The following is a 19,912-nucleotide window of genomic DNA, read 5'->3' on the forward strand; positions in this document are numbered from 1 at the left end:
GTGAGTTTGTTCTCCTGCAATCTCCTAAGTGTTCCTTGGCTACTGCAAATTTTTATGATGATTTGGAAGAGGATTTTTCTTTTCCCTGATTCTCCCGTCCCTGCTGGTTCCACCAAGCTTAAAGTCTCCTGTGTCTCCAGAGTTCCCACCCAGCCTCCTTCTCCCGCCTCCTCTTCTCAAATCAGCCAGTTCTTCGGCTCCATCTCCGCTGGTTCCCTTTAGCCCCTCAGCTCCTCTTGTGACACCACACTGTTGTTTGGATAAGCCTCAGGTGTTCCGGTCTACAGCTCTGACCAATCAAGAGCCTCCTCTGGCTCCGTAGTTATTTCCCTAGTGAGTTCATAGTTAGTTTCCTTGATTGGTAATTAGTTTCCACACACCTGTTTCTGTTTAGTTTGATTACCCTCTCCATGTATTTAAGCCCTGTGTTTCACTCTAAGTGATAGTGAGCATAAAATATCCCTAGATGACGGATTGAGGCCGATACTCACCTTTGCCTATATTGTCACTTACATCATTCAACCCTGCAATTGAGTTCATCCTCCATCTCTGTATCTGTTGGTCCGTGATATAGGTGTCATGAGAAATTACAAGTCTCTGTGACAGCTTATATTCATTTCTTTGTAAGAAATTTTTGCAAAGAGGGCATGTGGTCAAAATTAGAAACAATGCAGATGTTAGCAAAAGCAACTGAAATTTTTTTGCTAAGCAACTATTTGTTGTAAGTGTTTTAGTGTGTTTCTATTACAGTTTCTATCAGGGCTCTGTAAAAGTTTGGTTAAAACTCATTATTTAACTGTTTTACAAGCAAAGCAACTAAAATAATTAGTGCAATATAATTAATCAATCATGTTTTCATTACATCCATATCCACAACACATTTTCATATAATAACTTTGATATAATTTGTAATCATTGCAGTTTTATAGATGTTGAAAATAATAATAATAAAAAATAAATATAATTTATTCAAATATTTATTGTAAAGTTATAAAAATAAATCCCTGAAAAACAATTATTTGTCATCCTCAAATCTAAACAGCCCATTGGGGACTCTGATGGTGTTTCTCTGAATCGCTCAACATTGTCCTGATTACAATCATACAACATTGTATTTTAGTAAAGTAAAGTTCATTTATTTTTATTTATTTATTTTTTTTTAAATATATTGCTACTTCTCTCTAGAGATGACTATAAATCAACTTGACTAAATGCAAATTATTGTGGTATTCCAAGGTATTAAAAAAATGTGTAAAATAAACTTTTAGATAGTTTATTGTTAGCATATATTAAGAGATATTAAGTTTTAAGGTATGACAATGTTATAATGCTAATTAACCCTCTGGCGTTCTTCGTTTGAGGTCGACACTCGTGACTTTCGGGGTCTCTGGAGACCCAGGCAACAAAATGTAATTTTGTAACAGAATAATTTTATTTTTTTTAAACTAATGTAATTTTACTCTGATTATTAATGTTTTTACTTCACATTTGTGCAGTTTTTGGAAAATGTATGATATTTTTTACATTTATATAAATAAATTAAAAAATATTTTTTTAAAAATAGGTTTTAATACAAAAACAGCTTTTTATGTAAAATTTAAGTTATAAAAGACCCAAATTTCTAAATTTCATTCATGGGGATAACATGGATAAATATGACATGGTTTAGTGTAAGATTTTTGCCCATTTTTTGAAAATTACAGTTGTAAAAAATGATCACTTTTACCAGTAGACGGCTGCAGAGCTCCACTATCTGCTATTTGACAAACAAAGACATCTTTTCACAAGGTTTTTTTTTTTAGTTGGATATTTCATATCTAAATATTATGAAATCTCAATTATAACAATAAAAAAATATTTTTTGTCAAAGTTCCAAAAAAAAAAAATTCCAATAATGTTACATTATAATTAGAATCAAACCTGAACAAGATGTTACAGAGAAAAGTTGGCGTCGTTAAGATTTTATAGTTTATTTAAATCATCTGTTTTTCATATAATTCTACACATTTAATCTACACTTCAGTTACTAACTGTAACAGAACAAAAATTAACAGAAACAAACAGTTATATTACATATGGAGTACGAAATACACAACATGAACATCAAAATGCAATGAACTGAACAGCAATAACAAATCAGCAAATAAAGCACATGGATTCTGTGTGTGTTTTTTACAGTACAAAAAATGTTAAATGTTAAAATGTTATAATTGTGATTTCATAATATTTAGATATGAATCCAACTGAAAAAAAAAAAAAAACTTGTGAAAAGATGTCTTTCAGTTTGTCAGATAGCAGATAGCTGTTTTTGCATAACCTATTCAAAAAAATATTTTTTAATTTATTCATATAAATTCATCATAAATCCTCCAAAAACTGCACAAATGTGGAGTAAAAACATTAATAAACAATTACATTTGTTTAAAAAACAAAAAAAACAGTTATTTTGTTACAAAAATAATTTTGTTGACCCGGGTCTCCAGAGTACGGAAGAGGATTAGGGCCAAGCAATAATAAAAAAATAAAACCATCTCGAGATTAAAGTTGTTAAATTTCGAGAAAAAAGTCAAGATAAAATGTTGAGAATAAACTCGTTAAATTACGAAAAAAACTCGTTAAATTTCAAGAAAAAAGTTGAGATAAAATGTTGAGAATAAACTCGTTAAATTACAAAAAAACTCGTTAAATTTCGAGAAAAATGTCGAGATAAAATGTTGAGAATAAAGTCATTAAATTATGAGAAAAAAGTCGTTAAATTACAAATTTTTTCTCATAATTTAACAACTTTTTTCTCGTAATTTAATGAGTGTATTTTCAACATTTTATCTCGACTTTTTTCTCGAAATTTAACAACTTTAATCTCGAGATGGTTTTACGTACCAGAGTCCCAGAAGGTCACAAGTGTTACTTTTTCTTTTCACACTAACATAAAAACTGATATCATTCCAATTCATTAATTTTAGCAAATGTCATTTGGGGTCAAAAAGACCCCAAAGACCACCAGAGGGTTAAATTAAATGGTAACCGAAGCATAAATTGTTAATGATCTGCTTGTGACTTAACAGTAATTCATTTGCAAGTGCAATGAGCTAGGCATCTATAATCATTTGGATAATTACTGTTATTGAATAATATCAATTCACAAATCTGACTTGATGCAGCCTGGAATCATAAATCATATACTGCGTTCATTCATTTGGCCAGAGCAGCACAGCTCTGGTTTCTCCCAATGGTTTTTCTCCATTTCTGTCACCTGATGGAGTTTGGGTTCCTTTACCACTATCGCCTTTGGCTTACTCAGTCTAAATATGTCTTAGTCTTATCAATTCGACTGCACTGACACTATCAGAGAACACAATTTGAACTGAATTGAGCTGGATACTGACACAATTGCTTTATAGCTGAATCTTATTTGTTTCCTAATTGATGAATTTTGCTACATCAAAATGGTTATCGAACTGAACTGAATCAACATTGAACTGACTTGAGCTGAATAACAACACTATTATCTTCTGTAGAGCTGCTTTACGACAGAATTTGTCTCATATTTGATGAAGTTTGCATCATTGATTCTGTTATTTTCCTGTTTATTACTGTGAAGCTGATTTGAAACAATCTGTATTGTATAAAGCGCTATAGAAATAATAGTGACTGGACTTGACATTGTATATCAATCACACATAATGCCAATTAAATTAAACAGCCTAGCAGCTCATAAGAAAATGCCACAATGACTGATGATAAAAAAGCTAAATAAAGAAGTAAATAACTCAAGTGAACAGTTAAGACACATAAGCTAATATATTTAAGACAAATAAGCTATATCAGGCTTACAATTTATGATGCTTGTGTTCTGAGTTGATTATTAAGGTACTGGATCTTGTTAGTTAAAGTGATATTACACAAAATGACTAAATATATTCAATTGTGATACTACGACAAAAGAAAAAAAATAGTGATTTTAATGTTTTTTATCCACTAAGACACATATGATGGGCACATGACCATTACTGCATATGCGGAACTATAGATTTGACGGAACATTTTCTGAACGGAACAGTGATGAGATGCACCGCAAACACTTCCTAATAACACAGCTCGATCATTCATTACATTTAAAACGAACCAAAACATTCCACTTTTTTATGTAGCTTTGGCATATGGCTTCAACCATGATTCCGTACACTGTCAATATTAAATTGGCTGCAAGAACACTGACCGGAACCGTTAATTTACAGAACAAGACAGCAGTGGACTGGTGAGTAGCTTTAGCTTCTGCAAACTGTCAACACACACAGTTATGAGTCTAACACACACAGATGGACATCAACAACTTTCGTAGACATGATATATATATATATATATATATATATATATATATATATATATATATATATATATATATATATATAGTATTCAGTGTCTTACAGTCATCATAAGTCAGTGCCAATAAACAGTGTTTAATATTACAAGATTACACACATGACATGACAACACTCGTGAAAAAAAAGATTTACTGCTTTCCCAATTGTCTTGTTTCAAGCTTCTTGTTTTTTTTAACTGATTGCTCCAGATCTTTGCATAATTTTTTTATTATACTGTTATAGAAATCTATGTAAAGTTGTGATGAAGTAGATTTTTGTTACAGTGAAGTCAGTGTAGATTGCAGCTTATTTATTGTTTGCTTCAGTTTAGACTGAAAATATGCTTGTATGACGCTGGTGGGATAATACACACGCATATAAACATGTTTTGTTTGGCATTTCTTGTAAGGTTTTTGTTGTGTATGAGGCTGTCAGCAGTGTTTGAGCCTCAGGTTACTGCAGCAGAACAATCGTTGGTTGTCAATATCATGTTGCTGCTTAAAATTCGCAAACATTAATTTATGGCACATTTATTGGAAAGTCTGAATTTATCAGAAGTCCGAATGTGCGAATATAAAACCAACTTTACCCAAGTTGCAGCAGAGATGTTCCTGTAATAAGTTAATGTCAGTTTACTCTTTTCAATAGTAGCATCGACAGATAACTGTGCCATCTTTAACAGACATGTTTGTCCCCCCCTGTTACTGGCCACTCAATATATCATAATGCAATTTTTTAATAATTAGTTTTGTGTGTGTGTGTGTAACTTAACTCAGGGTTCCCACGGGTCATGGAATTTCTGGAATATCATGGAATTTTAAATGGTCTATTCCAGACATTGAATGTCAGGGAATTTTATTTGTTTTTTGTCCAAGTCATGGAATATCAGGGATTTTTGTTGGTCGCTTTAAATTTTAGTTTCCATTTATCAAAATGTAATTTTTCTATGCCATTTTTTTAATCACGTTGTTTCACGCGTTTTGTTATAGTTAGGCTATTTATTTATTTATTCATTAGCTGCGAACACCGTTAGCCGCCTTTTCACTGCACACGACATTAGGATGCAGTTACCATTGTTTATTTACCACAGTAGAATGAGTAAATATAAATAAATTAATATATGCACATTGGATAAAGTGCCAACATTACTTCTGAAGAAAAAATATTATGCGTTTTCCAGGACTTAAATAATTAATAGTTATTAAATAATTATTTCAGACTTAAATAATCATAACCATTTTACAGAAATAGCCTAGTGTCAAACAGTCTAAGACGGTCTGCAAAAAATAGATGTGAAGAAATAAAAAGACTGAATGATGAACTTGATGACAAACAGAAAATCCTCTAGAGCGTTTAACCAATGAAAGAATAAAAACTATAAATTAATTTCTGTAGTAATAATACAGAATAATGTCACAGTGCATTTAACGGGTGAAAGCGCAAAAAATAAAAATTAAAAAATGATTAAATAAAAAGTAGTGTTTAACTTAATTTTGTACTAAAAACATCTTTGAACAAGTAAATAAAACTTGCAAATGGATGGATTGAAAAAAATACTGTCTGTGGCTGATTTTGTCTGCTCAGTGTTTTTCCGTTCATTATAGGTCATGGAAATTCAGCTTTTTAGTCAGTGAAAGTCAGGGAAAAAACAAGGAATTTGAAATTTGGCTTGTTAATTTCATATTTAGAAATGTAATCCAACATTATCCTACAATACTGTGCCTTTCATTGTCCTTTATTTTGCATTTCTTAATGGTGTGCTGGATGTCATGTCAGTTTAATTCAGTGTGACTGGAAAACATTGCTGCCTTGAAGTGCTCTGAAACCTTGAAAACCCAATTTAATCAGATCTGACTTTAGGTTATTTTGTTTGTCTGGTCTACTTCAACAGGCTTTGAGTTCTGGCTAAAATATATTTTCCTTTATGATGTGTATGTGCTGTGTGGGGATAAACTAGGTGAATTTGAGGCTCTGACTTGCTTTTCCATCATTGACTATTGTTGATTGCAAAGTATTGGAAAAAGACTGACATTGTGATATTTTGTTTTTCTGTGATTATATATTGCAATATGAAATAGTGTTGTCAAAATCGACCGCAATACCAAGTCGGTACAGAAATTTTACAATACAGTACCGACTTGGTATTGCGGTTGGCACTTTTGACAACACTATGAAAACAGGTTCACCAGATGACTTGAATAGATCTATTTGAAAAGAATGAATCATTCTAGGATGATTGGATTGATTTTGTAGGGGAGTGAATCTGCACAGAAAATAATAAACAAATAAGGATACAAGCATAGATAAATACAATAGAACAAAGATACAAATGAAATGAACAGTAAAATAACTCTGCACAGTCAAAAGTAATTTTCTCTTTGTATTTTGTTGTTTAACATTAATGATACAGACATCAGTGGGTTTATTAGGCTGCTGTCACTTTAAGACCGAATACACGGATCCAATATAATAATATGCATCTGTTTTCTTTCTCAGTTGTTTATGTTCACTTAAGCCATAAGCGACTGTGTTTAGAAGGATACTCGTCGAGACGGCATTTTGACATAATTTTGTGTGTTTGTGTCCGTTCAAGCACAAATAGACTCAAAAGAGAATGGAATTCAGTGTTTGCATGTGGTCTGCGTGGCTCTGTTGCACTTAATTGGTTTAAAATCACTTGAATGTTGAAACTGACAGGACATAAAAGACATGCAGATGATAAACTTTAACTCTGTGATGGTTAAACTTTGCAATTAATCTGAGAATCATGTGATCCGATGTCCGAGCGGATCACATATCAATTATGATCCCTATATTTGACATATGATATCAATGTTAAAATGATATCATGCAGCCCTATTGTTGATTCATGCATAAAAAAAAAAAAAAAAAAAAAAAAAATATATATATATATATATATATATATATATATATATATATATATATATATATATATATATATATATATATATATATATATATATATATTTTATTTATTTTTTTTTACTAGTGGGTGCACGACACTATAGTCATTTATGTAAGTGAGGATAGCTAAATAAAGTAAAGTGTGACATATTATACCCAAAAATTCTTCATACAGTGGACTACCAGTAAAATTGATAAATTTGGGACCATTAATAAATAAAATTTTTTTTACCATTTTTTAAACTATAGTGAATAAACTGTATTAATGAATGAAATGTTCAAGGTGTCTGAATAAATTTTGATTTGATTGTATATATATATATTTGTTGATGGCTTGGTTAGATCAACAGTTTAATTTTCATTTGAGCATAACTGTCTGTTTTATTATGTAACCTTGAAATTATTTTTTAAACAATTATTATTTTCTCATTTTAAATTGTTTTTTTTTTATTAATTATATCAATATTAGACTTTTTAAATTCAATAATTTTATTGAATCTGAAAAAAAAAAAATTTAAGTAACACACCCAAATTGGACAGAAAATATATTAAAATAATATTAAATATCAATATATTATTCTTCATTCAATTCTAAGATTTAACAGATTTTTTTTTTGACCAATTGTCAAAACAAAGTATAGTCCTAAAAGCTATTATTAGACTTACCTGCTCGGCCAAAGTCGCTTCGAAGTTGTGCATCTTCATAAGCAGTGCCGCTCCCAAAATTACAAAAAATGCCGTGTGAGAGTGGAACCTGAGCGCTGAACACTGAGGGGCAAAAAAATGTTCTCTTTCAGCCAAAAAACAAAAATTCCATTTTTCGGCCAATCATTTTCGGCGGCTGAAATTTTGCTGCATCCCTAGTAACCTTAAAATAATCTTAAATTTGGTGAATCTCATGAAACGTGTCAATAAAGTGTCTGGGTCATATTTAAACCTACTGTAAAATCAAGGAAATTTTGTTTAAAGAAAATGAGAATGATTTATAGGATTTTTGTATTGTGATTTCTAATTTCCTGTAATGTGAAAAGAAAAAAAAAACATGATGTAGGCTTTTATTATATCAAATTTAGTAAATGTATTTATACTTTCACCTTTCTTCACCCTGGTACTGTTTTCATCTTCCTTATCCGTTTCGTCTCTCTCTTTGCTCAGGGGATGGCAGGGTCTGATCGCTCAAGGCTGTCACTCTAGTATCCTCATCATTGACCCAAATACAGCTCAGACCATTCAGGTCCTGGAGAGACACAAAGCCAATGTGGTCAAGGTGGGTTTTAAATATGTTCTTCCATTTGTCACACACTGTCATGGTCACACATTGTTCGGCTGACCAAAACTGAAGGCTGCATAGTAGACGTGTGCTTTCCTTGGTTAATTTGCTGAAATTCTGATGGAATTTTCACCATCAGTGAAGCTTTTGTTTACCATGGTAACAAGAATCACAGCAAAGGCTGTCTACACCCCTGACTGTCTAAAGCATTACAAGTGACATAAATGACAAAAGTTGGTTTCCCTACACTCTCAACGAACCAGTGTTCCCATGGTTACAGACCTGGGAATAGGAGGGAATTAGGTGTGGGTGATATGACCAAAATCTTATTTCATGATTTTTTTTTTTTTTTTAATTTCACTATAACAATACAACCATATATAGTTTTTTTTTTTTTTTTTGGTTATTAAAAATAAGAACAAATAAGCAAATGACAAACAGGACAAATACAGTAGAACAAAGATAGAAATTAATTAAACTAAGTTTTTCAAGTACAGTAGGTTTATTTAACGTCATGTAGTAAGAAATACTACAGAAATTAAATAATCAAATGTAAAAATAAAACTGCATAGTCTTCACTGTATGAATTAAATATAATTTGATTCTCATTAAAGATACTAAAGATATAAATTGTTCAGCCAAGAGTTGCTGTCTCCCAATTCGCCTACTTATTCTATGACCTAAAAGTATGTTCTGTTTTTGTAAAAAAAAAAGAAAAAAAGTACATACTTTTGAGTGTGTAGCAGAAGAGTTGGCAAGCTTTGGGACATACACTACTTCATCATAATGGACTATATGCACGGAGCGTTCTTTAGAACTTCCGCATTAATATAAGCCAGCTCGATAACTTCAGGTGAGATGTCATTTGCTGGTGTGTTGAGCATCAGTAGTGTAATACTTAGTTTATAATCAGAATATAGTCACTTAAATAGTGTGGCATAGCATTAATTTAGTTATTCAAACGTAAGACAGCATAAAAAATAAATAAAGACGTACCTCAATGTTCCTCCTCGGCTAAATTCAATTCGACCATTAGTTTTCACACTTTTATGTGGAAAAAAAGCTACAAAAATTAAATATTTATTGTGCACTTTAGTTAGATTAATTGAATAAAATGTGTGTTTTCACAAATGTGCTGAAATCATTGATCTTGCACTGCACTGACTGACAGCTGCTGTAATTACAAAGGGAGAGCACGGTGCTCGCTTTCTGTGTAATTCACAATAAAAGTTATTGTTTTTCATAAGATTTTGTGAGTATTTCATACTTCACATTGATTAAATGTATTTTTAAACCTAGTTATTTTATAATGTTTAATATTTAGTCAAAAACGAAGTGAAAAACGTTTAGAGGAAATGGCTGATATGTGCACAAATAAATGCTACTTTGCCACCACCTGGTGGTTAAAGTGCTAATTACTGTCTTTTTTATTTTTAAATAAGTGTTTTCTATCAAATGTTAAATTTCCTACATTTTTAAACGTTCGGTTTTACAATGGGGACAATCTCAGAAGGATGAACAAATTATGTTTGTGGTCATCACATTAAAAATAACATTTGAAGTGCTGGGGAAAAAATGTGTGTGCGTGTCTAATTACAGACAGCGTTTTTAAACGGTCTGAATAGCTTCGTCTTTATTGCAATCAATAAAACTGGTTTATTGGCAAATTAGGTAAATGTGATAACTGCATTAAAATATAAATACAACATTAAAAAGTCAACCATAGATGGTTTTGTGTCGATGTACAACGACTACAGAATGAACAGCTAACAGTTCACCGGAAGTGCTCGAGCTGGCTTAACCACAACCAGGAAGTAACCCGTGCATATAGTCCATTGTGACACTCTTGCGCTTAGTTGTGCATTCTGTCATCCTGTCAAGTGACATTCATTTTTATTTAATTTTTTACCGTAACGGAGAGAAAAGCAGCATGTTGATCTGCCGGTCGTGGGTCTTTCCTGTGGAGACTCTCCTCATGTGTTTGCCTAATGATGCATTTACGTTAATGACCAAAAATATCTTTATAAAAGTTCACAATGTTGTTGCAGATAAAATATAATGTGGATAACATTGAATACACTTTCTTTTTTTTTTTTTTTTTGATTTTTAATGACTCAAACCCCTTTATCTAAAGCTCTCCACTCAACCATCGGTTTTGCACATCCGCCATGTTTGTAGTTTTTAAACATTTTTATTTATGTTTGTAGTTCTAATCGAATCCTTGTCCAAAACGCAAAACGGTTTTGGGTAATATTTCCATTAGAGTGTGCACGGATCTACACTTCAGATTCTAACTGGAAATAGTAAACCGTCCTGGTTATCTTTGAAATACTCATTTCAACATACTACGATTTGGGACACACTAATTCTAATTTCGAATACTATTTAGAACAGATAGTATGTGCATTTGTCTTTTGTTGTTTGAACAACGAAATGACACAGACGGCAGCAGATATATTAAGGCCCCTGAAATATCACTGCAAAGTTCTTTTTCAAACACATACACACAAATCACGCATAAAGTGAATGAAACTGTAACATAACAGAGGAATGAAGCTATGAAAAGAGTCGGTAACACTTTACTTGAAGGGGTGTGCATAAGACTGACATGACACCTTCATAATCTTGACATGACACGTGTCATGAATATGAAGGAGGTTTTATGCATGTTTATGACAACTGTCATTAAATGTCATTCGCTCAATTATGTCATTTTTAATGCAAAGATGACATTGTTTGAGATGTCTTTGTTACGACAACTTGACATTAACCAACACATCATAACCTGTCAGTGTCTTTGTAAAGTGTTACCAAAGAGTCATTTAACCAGCTGAAAGAAATCACCGGTTTTGTATTATATAGCACCTTTGTTAACAAAGGGGTTTCACAACCCAACTAACTGAAGTTCGGTCTGATGTTGCTGAAGTTGTTATTTTCTTCCCCTTTAAATGAAGAAATGTTGGCAAATTTGCGCTGTTAATTTGACTCTGTTGTGGTTGAGGAAGTTGCGTATGGCTTGCTGATGAGGCCTCTGGCCCAGGTGAGGTCTCATGTGAACAGCATTCAGTAGATGCAGCAAGAGCACAGAGGGAACTTTGTGTTGGCTTTTAAGGGTAACAGAGGTCACACCCCTGGAGTTTTGGCTTGACCAATGAGAAAGGTGCAATTTCCAAGCGGGAAAGTTCCTTTGTTTAGAAGTTGACTCATTTGCATGATCACAGAGTTCTGGTAGTTATAAGCTCTGATTAATATAACAAGCATTCAATGCATTCTATGAGAAAGTAATGTCCACCAACGTGTGAGTCATTGAACAACGATTATTTTGATAGGAGAAACCACACAGATGGGGCTACATTTAAAAGTTAGTTCCCCCAAAATGAAAATTTTGTCATTAATTACTCATTCCTCACTCGTTCATCTTTGGAACACATATTTTTGATGAAATCCGAGATCTCTCTGACAGACATCAATTTAATTACCACTGTCAAGGTCCAGAAAGATATTAAAGACGTCGTTAAAATAGTCGACGTGACTGCAGTGGTTCAACCTTAATTTTATGAAGCGACGAGAATACTTTTTTGTGTGCAAAAACAAAACAAAAATAACAACTTTATTCAACAATCTCTTCTCTTCCCTGTCAGTCTCCTACGCAGTTGACGTAGTAAACACAGTGCAGCACTTCCGTGTTCATCACATGCTTGAGATGTGCTGCTCACGTGTACAGCGTCGGCCAATACTGAGCCGACATTTGGACGTAAACACGGAAGCGCTGCACTGTGCTTATTACGTCAACAGTCATATCCCCACCCACTGGAGAATAATCAGAAAAGTACATTTACAAGTTGAGAAAATAAGAGAAGCACAAACATAGACATCCACATCCATCCTGCACCTTTAGGCAGATATAGATAAATATATAATCAAACAAAAGAATGCATGCATATATTTGCTAAATATAATAAAAATACTAATAAGTTACAAATCAGCAAAGACTGCTGGTGTATTCTTGACAAAATTGAATAGAGATCTCAAACTTGGAACCTGTTAGTGCAAAATTAATTTTTGTGTATATAGAAAAGACATCAGTTCTTCTAACCATGAGAAAGTAGGAGGAGATTTAGAGGACTTCCAGTGCAGTAGAATTCACCAATCAGTGAGGCAATGCTAGAACATTAGTGCATTTCTTAATGTGTTATCTAGAAACACTGGAACAGCAAAAATAGCAATACAAAATAGCAAAGAACATGGTTTGGAGAAAATATGATTGTTAGAAGACCAAAATTCCTCCATCTCTGGATAAGAAGAAAACATGTCAGTGTGATTGGCAGGAATCAGAGAACACCTATTGCAAGTGACATCTGTACCTGGAAATAACTTGCTTAGTTTGACATTTGTAAAATGAGTTCTATGGAAAAACTTAAATTTTTTTCAAAACTTTTTCCATAGAACTAAAGCCGTAAGGGCCCAAACAAATGACTCTTGCAAACAGGACCATAGAGAGAAGCAGCAGCAAGAATAAAAATGTTGTTTAAATTGCCTCCAAATCCTAAGAGAGGAGCAGTCAACCAAATTTATAGTGTAATTTGAAGGACGACTAGATAGGACTGTGCTTCTATATGGGGGGAATTTCTGCATACCAACTGTGAATTTTGCTAATATTTGCCACCCAGTAATAAACCAAAAAATTAAGCAAAGCTAGACCCCCTTCTTTTTGTGTCTCTGAAGATTTGATTTTACTCGCGTCCACCTCGACGGACTGAAAAGATTTCCACGTCAAAGAAGCCACACCCACTTTTTACAGAATCGCCGTAGACCAATGGTAGTTAAAAAGGTGTTTACCAGTCAAAGCAAACTTTACCCAAAGAATTGCTTTGGCGATCCGGTTTGAACTCTCAAAGCAAACTCTTTGGCTTGATTTTGTTCTAAATGACGTCACACTTGTTTGTTCTTTTAGTTTTGCTCAGTTTTTACATAGGGCCTTCACACAGTGAAGACTGCTGTCACTTTAAGACCTAATGCACAATTTGAATATATGGACACAAATATGATTTTTCATTTAGTCACCATGAAATCAAAATTGACAGTTCTTATTTTTGTGGAATATTTCAGTATTTATTATAATTGATTTATCCGTGCACATCATTATTTTTTAAATTCATGTGAATTCCTCTCTCTTGCAGCAATGTCTCTTCTCTGATAATGTGTTTACTGGGGTGAGGGCGGGGCAACCTGTCACTCACATGAGATCGACCAATAGCAAACCACAACCATCCAAAATCAATTCCCACCTTGCTTGAGAAGCCATTTCACTTATACAAGATATACAGGGAAGAAATAGTTAGAATAAGGAAGAAAAGAATATTGCCACTTCTGTTTCATGCCGTCTTTCAAGACTTAATTCACTGAGTTCACGTGAATACTCCACACGATGGCCATTTTGACATAATTGTGTGTGTATTTAACCATTCAAGCCGCAAAAAAAAAACTGAATTCGAGATCGCATGGCACAGCCGACTCCACTGGACAAAAAACACTGAACAAATGAACATAGTCATAATTCAACATAAAAAAATTAAAAACAGTATAAAAATACATGATATTTCTGGCCATCGCAGACAGCAGCAGCGTTTTACAGTGTAATGGCGCAGTGCTGACCGAGTAGCTGTAGTTTATTTAAGCTGGTCTGTGTGGCCGCAGGCTGCTTGACTCATGAGTTATAGCCTGCATTTACCAGCAATAGGGTGCCCTACTCTCTGCCTTTGTTTTCCATCCCTGCTGTGCGCTTTAATCTTTTACACCATGTGACCACCACCATAGCTGCAAAAATGCAGGCCTATCCACTTTATTTTGCAACATGGAAGTAAAATATTTTCAGTGAATGTGTGAGAATTGATTTATTAGCCACTAGAGGGAAATAAGGAGAAGAAAAACAAAGTGCGGTAAGTGGTAAAACTATTTACGTTCCAAATCAATGTTTATGATTATGACAATAATTTAAAATAATATGATAAGAAATAACAGTTTGCAATATCAAGCTGTTTTGGAAAGCTAAAAATAAGTGAAAGTGAATGACACTGGAAGCCTTAAACATTTAAGTTACAAATGTTAAATTAAAAATAAGGTGGATAAATGCAAATGAAGCAACATTAAATATACTACATTTACTCTGATGTATTCATCTTTAGCACTCGCATTTTATTGGTTTGCACATCATCCATTCCCTAGGGATTTCATTGTTGTAACTTGTGTCTGGGATTTTAATTTTTACCATCTGATGTTTAAAATCTGAACATCTTATCATCAACCTTATCAGTTTTACAGAATTTTCTACTTTAGTGTGCCATGGGAAGTCAAACTAACTTTACTGTACATTTTCTTATTTTGAGATTTATTTTATTTCCTACTCCTTAACAATTCATCAAGCTCTTAATGATTTCAGCCTTTTGATGTCTTAGAATATCTGAAGGCCAATTTATTGTAATTGTTTAACTAGCATTTGTTGCAATAAGACTATACTTACAGGTAAGACCACTGATGGCTTCTCATTACCATGCTTTTCTTTTTAATCTATAGCATTTGTTATGAAAAATAAAATATGAAAAATGCAAATTCCCGCGATAAACCTCTGGGATTTTGGAGCACCAACTTGTAACAGTAGGTCAACGTACCTATTGCGTTCTTTAATTGATTCCCTGTCTTAATCTGCCCTCTAGTGGCTAATATCGAAAGAGAAAATGCTGCTATCGTCACTTAGTGTAAATAGAATGTATCATTATTTTCACTTAGTGTAAATAACATCTACAGCTATTTGCACTATAAATGATTATATTTATTAAAAGTATAATATGGAGGCTGCCTTATTGGGAGACCAAAAACCCACCCAACACCTTCCCCTAACCCTACCCAATAAATACTTTTAATATTATTAAACACTCTTTAGGCAGGTTATTTCCACTTTTAGAACATTATTTTCATTTTTATTGAAAATAAATGCCTTTCTGATGTGATATGTGATGGGAAAATAGAGAGGGCAAAAGGCGGATTTGAAACCGCGGCAATCGCAGCTAAAGCTGAGACTGTGAGCCAACACGCTACTGTTGTGCCCCTAAAGACTTTGAATTGTGCGTGTCTTTTATTAAACTTATATACAAAGAGTTATGTCAAAATAATGACTTAATATTTCAAAATAATGACTTATGTTGAAATAACGACTTATTAGGTTGAAATAACGAGTTATGTCGAAATAACAAGATATGTTGAAATAACGAGTTATGTCGAAATAACGACATATTATGCCAAAATAACGAGAAAAGTTTCCTTTTTTTTTCTCCCCACCATAAGCTTACTTCTTTTTTTCCCACCATGCGGTTCAGGGCTTCCGTATAATATAAATCTATAAGCCTAGTGAAAAATCTATACCCTTCCTAAAATTCTACAAGTTAGTAAAAATTTACCATGATAACTGTTACTTGAATAAATGATAACTTTGTGTCATGTTTGACTTTCTCCATAGCATTTTAAAGTAGTAAATTCTCAATAGATTTCAATAAATTCAAATGTGTCTCATATTTTATCATCAACGTCTCGATAGGAATGGCTTGCACAAATCTTATCACTCTTTTGGTGTATATAGTGATTTGCTTATCAGTCTTATTGGCTTCAGACATTTTGTGTGGATAATTGGTCCTAGTTCAGTTCAGTTATTTCAGTAATGTTTCCATTAACCATGGGGGGTTGTACTTGCTAGTTTTGGTTATTGGTGGGGGCTACCTCCCCCCCCCATCCACCTACACCCCTGCGTACTACTCTACATTGAAAACTTAGTTTTGTTTTTTTTTTGTCCTGTTTTTACTACATTAGGTCAAATGGTCCAGAGAAAACTACCACCACAGTCTCAGCTCACCCTACTCTCTGCGTCTGGCATCTGCGGATGCGGCAGGGAAGATCATTGTGTGGGATGTGGTGAGTGGTATGGCTCACTGTGAGATCCAGGAACACACCAAACCTATTCAGGGTAAGAATCCTTTTCACTAAGCTCATCTTCAAATAAACCATCTCTGTGCTGGTTGACCAAGAAATGGGGAAAACAAATGATATATGAAGTATTTAATATACAGTATATGGACAAAATTTGGGACACGCCTCTTAATTATTGAATTTATATTCAATTATTGAATTGTTTCAATCAGACACATTTACACAGTGTATAAAATCAAGCACCTAGCCATGCAGTCTGCATTTACAAACATTTGTTTAAAAAAAAAAAAAAAAAAAGGGTCATTCTGAAGAGCGCAGTGAATGCAAGTGTGATGCTGCGATAGGATGCCATTAGGTGTGTGGCAAGATCTCATGCCAAGAGATCTTGCAAGATTAAAATGTGAGGAGATTTCTCGTTGAGGTGAAAAGCTGTCTTGTGATATTGCCATGACGGAGTGTGAGGGTGAAAGTGGGATAGAATAAGCCACCGCTACGTTTACTTTACGCCTCCACTGTCATTTTGCTTTTTATAGAAATAAAAACCATTTAATTCAGTTGGATAACGGTCGCTTCACTCCCATCCAGCTCATTTAACACAAGCTGCAGAGTCATACATAGTGCAGCAGGAATCAGAGTTCACTGATCACATGACGAGAGTAAATGACGAGATGACTGACAAGACCATGGCGGAGGTTTTGTTGCACAACAGAGTCTAAGCGTCTGACAGATGTCTTTTCATGTAGAATGCGCGCTCAGCACCACCACTCCCTATTCACAGAGTATGCATGATCACGGAAGCCAAAGTAAAATGCGCATGCATTCAAAAGTGAATTCATTTCCATGCGTTTTGATGCATGCAAATATCTCCCAATATGAAAGCTATCTTGGGTGTATCGTTGTAAACGTCTCTCAGCTCTGTATCATGCTTGAAGAAAATGGTCTCTATTTGCACTTTTAATATTGAGAGAGTACTTTGATTATGGTTGCACTTATTGTTTGCACTTAATAAGACTAAGAGAAAACTGTTATTCATTTTTATCTATACTGTTTGTATTTCTATGATCAATTTGTGGAAAGGAGTTCAGTTAGGAGGTCAGAAGTTATAGAAGCTCATAAATCATGTGTAGTTCTCAGGTCTGAAGAGACTCATGAAATCATAAAGGAGAGAAGCCATTTAGTTGAGTTTGTGGCAAAACCTTTTACACCGTTTGAGTATTGTTGTCTTTAATTGCATATGATAATTCATACTCAGAAAGTAGAACTGAAATGACATTTATTACAAGATGACTAGTTAAAACATTTCAAATGCACCTGCAGACTTTTTTTCTAGTCATGTTTTCGTCATTGAGGATTTCTTAAAAATACTGTATAAAAATCTTCTCTCGTCTTGTTCTTTTGAACTCAGTTTCATGTCTCATCTCATGCGCTGTCTCGTCACACCCCAAGATAGATGCCACCTTTGCAATAAGTCAGTTTGTGAAATTTCATCTCTGCTAGATATTCCTCGGTCAACTGTAAGAGATATTATTGGACAATGGAAGCATTTAGGTAAAGCAGCAATTCAGCCATGAAGTGGAAGACCACAGAGTCACAGAGCGAACTGGTCACCGAGTGCTGAGGTGCATGGTGCATAAAAGTCGCCAACGCCTTGCTCATTCTATAGCTGTAGAGTTACAAACTTTCACTGGCATACCAGCACAAAAACTGTGCGGCGGGAGCATCATGGAATGGGTTTTCATGGCCGAGCAGCTGCATGCAAGATTCACATCACAAAGTACAATGCCAAGTGTCTGATGGAGTGGTGTAAAGCACACAGCCACTGGAGTCTGGAGCAGTGGAAACATGTTCTGTGGGGTGACGAATCACGCTTCTCTGTTTGGCAGATGGGTGAGTCTGGGTTTAGCGGATTCCAGGAGAACGTTACCTGCCTGACTGCATTGTGCCAACTGTAAAGTTTGGTGCTCTACTGGGGCAAAAATTCCCACAGAAACACTCCAAAACCTTGTGGAAAGCTTTCCCAGAAGTGTGGAAACTTTATAGCTGCAAAGGGGGACCAACTCCACATTAATGTCTATGTATTTAGAATGCATCAGTGTTGCTATTGAAGTCCCTGTTGGTCAGGTGTCCCAATATTTTTGCCTATATATTGTATATTAATCATATTATATATGATTTGATATTTATATAGACTACCAGTCAAAAGTAGTGAATTTATATCATGAACTTCATCTGATAATGATCTATGTATGGACTTGTAAGTAAATGTATCGATCAAATTTATTTATGTATCTGTTTAATTATCAACGAAAGTTATGAATCTTTGGTGGAAAAAGTTACACACAAAAACATTTTTTTTTTTTTTTTTAAACACTTACTCAGGGTTCGTACAGGGTGCTTAAAGTGCTTGAAGTACTTGAATTTGACTTTTTGAAATTTAAGTCCTGGAAAACCCGTGAAAACAGCCATATTTATGAACAGGTACTTGAATTATTAAAAAAAGTGATAAGTTTAGTTTTATTAATAAAACAATCTTTTCAAACAAAATTAATGCTGCAGCCATCTTATATAGATATAGAGTCATTTTACATGACTATGATTGTGATATTGCTCATAAATATACAAGTATATGATACAGCTTTCATTCTTCAGGTCAGTCATATATTTGTTGGGAAAAACATCAGTTTGAATAAGGAAAGCGATATGTTTGTCATAGTATCCTTTCATTGGTTAAAGTTACCACAATCATGTGCTGCACTCTATTTTTACCATTTTTTTTGTTTTTATTAGTTTATTTTTAGTTTTATTTTTATTTATTAGTTATTTTATATTTATCTTTTTTAGAATTTGAAAGAATTTGAAGATTTTTTTTTCTCAGTACAGTAAAGAATGAGAATTTTTTTTTTGTTTGTTTTTGCATTACTGTGATGAGAATTAGGACCAAATTTGTCAGTTGGTGGAAATTGTAAGAATGCTTTATTTTCAAGCGTAATATAATTTCTTATTTGTTTTTGTCCCTGACATGTCCTTGAAAAGCTTTGTGAGATTCACTCCAGCTGAATTGGTCATTCCAGACTTACTCATTTGTTTTTATTGAAAGCTGTTGTACCAGCAGTTTGTAATTTTTGTCAAACCCCTCTGTCTATAAAACATATTTTGTTGGAATGTACTGCTTTGAATGTTACTAGGCAACGTTTTTACATAAGAATTTCTTTAATGGATGTTTTTAAAAATGTTTCATCAGGAATTATCTAATATTGAAATGAAAAATCTTATATAATGTTTGTTATATTTATGTGAGTTGGTTATCAGCTGTTGTTTTTTACTACTACTGTGCTAATTCTGTTTATTTAATTATTTGTAATATATTGATCTTGCA

The 19,912-nt window shown here is 33.5% G+C and overlaps 1 protein-coding gene across 2 annotated transcripts in view; it reads left to right on the forward strand.

The window, feature by feature from the left end:
• The first annotated feature begins 4,036 nt into the window (after positions 1–4,036).
• Positions 4,037–19,912, forward strand: part of wdr11 (WD repeat domain 11) — a 101,490-nt gene continuing 85,614 nt past the window's right edge. For both annotated transcript variants that reach the window (XM_048205850.1, XM_048205851.1), the window contains exons 1-3: positions 4,037–4,258; positions 8,445–8,556; positions 16,420–16,573. In XM_048205850.1, the coding sequence (XP_048061807.1) occupies positions 4,161–4,258; positions 8,445–8,556; positions 16,420–16,573 (364 nt within the window). In that variant the 5' untranslated portion in view covers positions 4,037–4,160. The remainder of the gene's footprint in view (positions 4,259–8,444; positions 8,557–16,419; positions 16,574–19,912) is intronic.

The sequence above is a fragment of the Megalobrama amblycephala genome, linkage group LG10, assembly GCF_018812025.1.
Source record: "Megalobrama amblycephala isolate DHTTF-2021 linkage group LG10, ASM1881202v1, whole genome shotgun sequence".
Taxonomy (NCBI): domain Eukaryota; kingdom Metazoa; phylum Chordata; class Actinopteri; order Cypriniformes; family Xenocyprididae; genus Megalobrama; species Megalobrama amblycephala.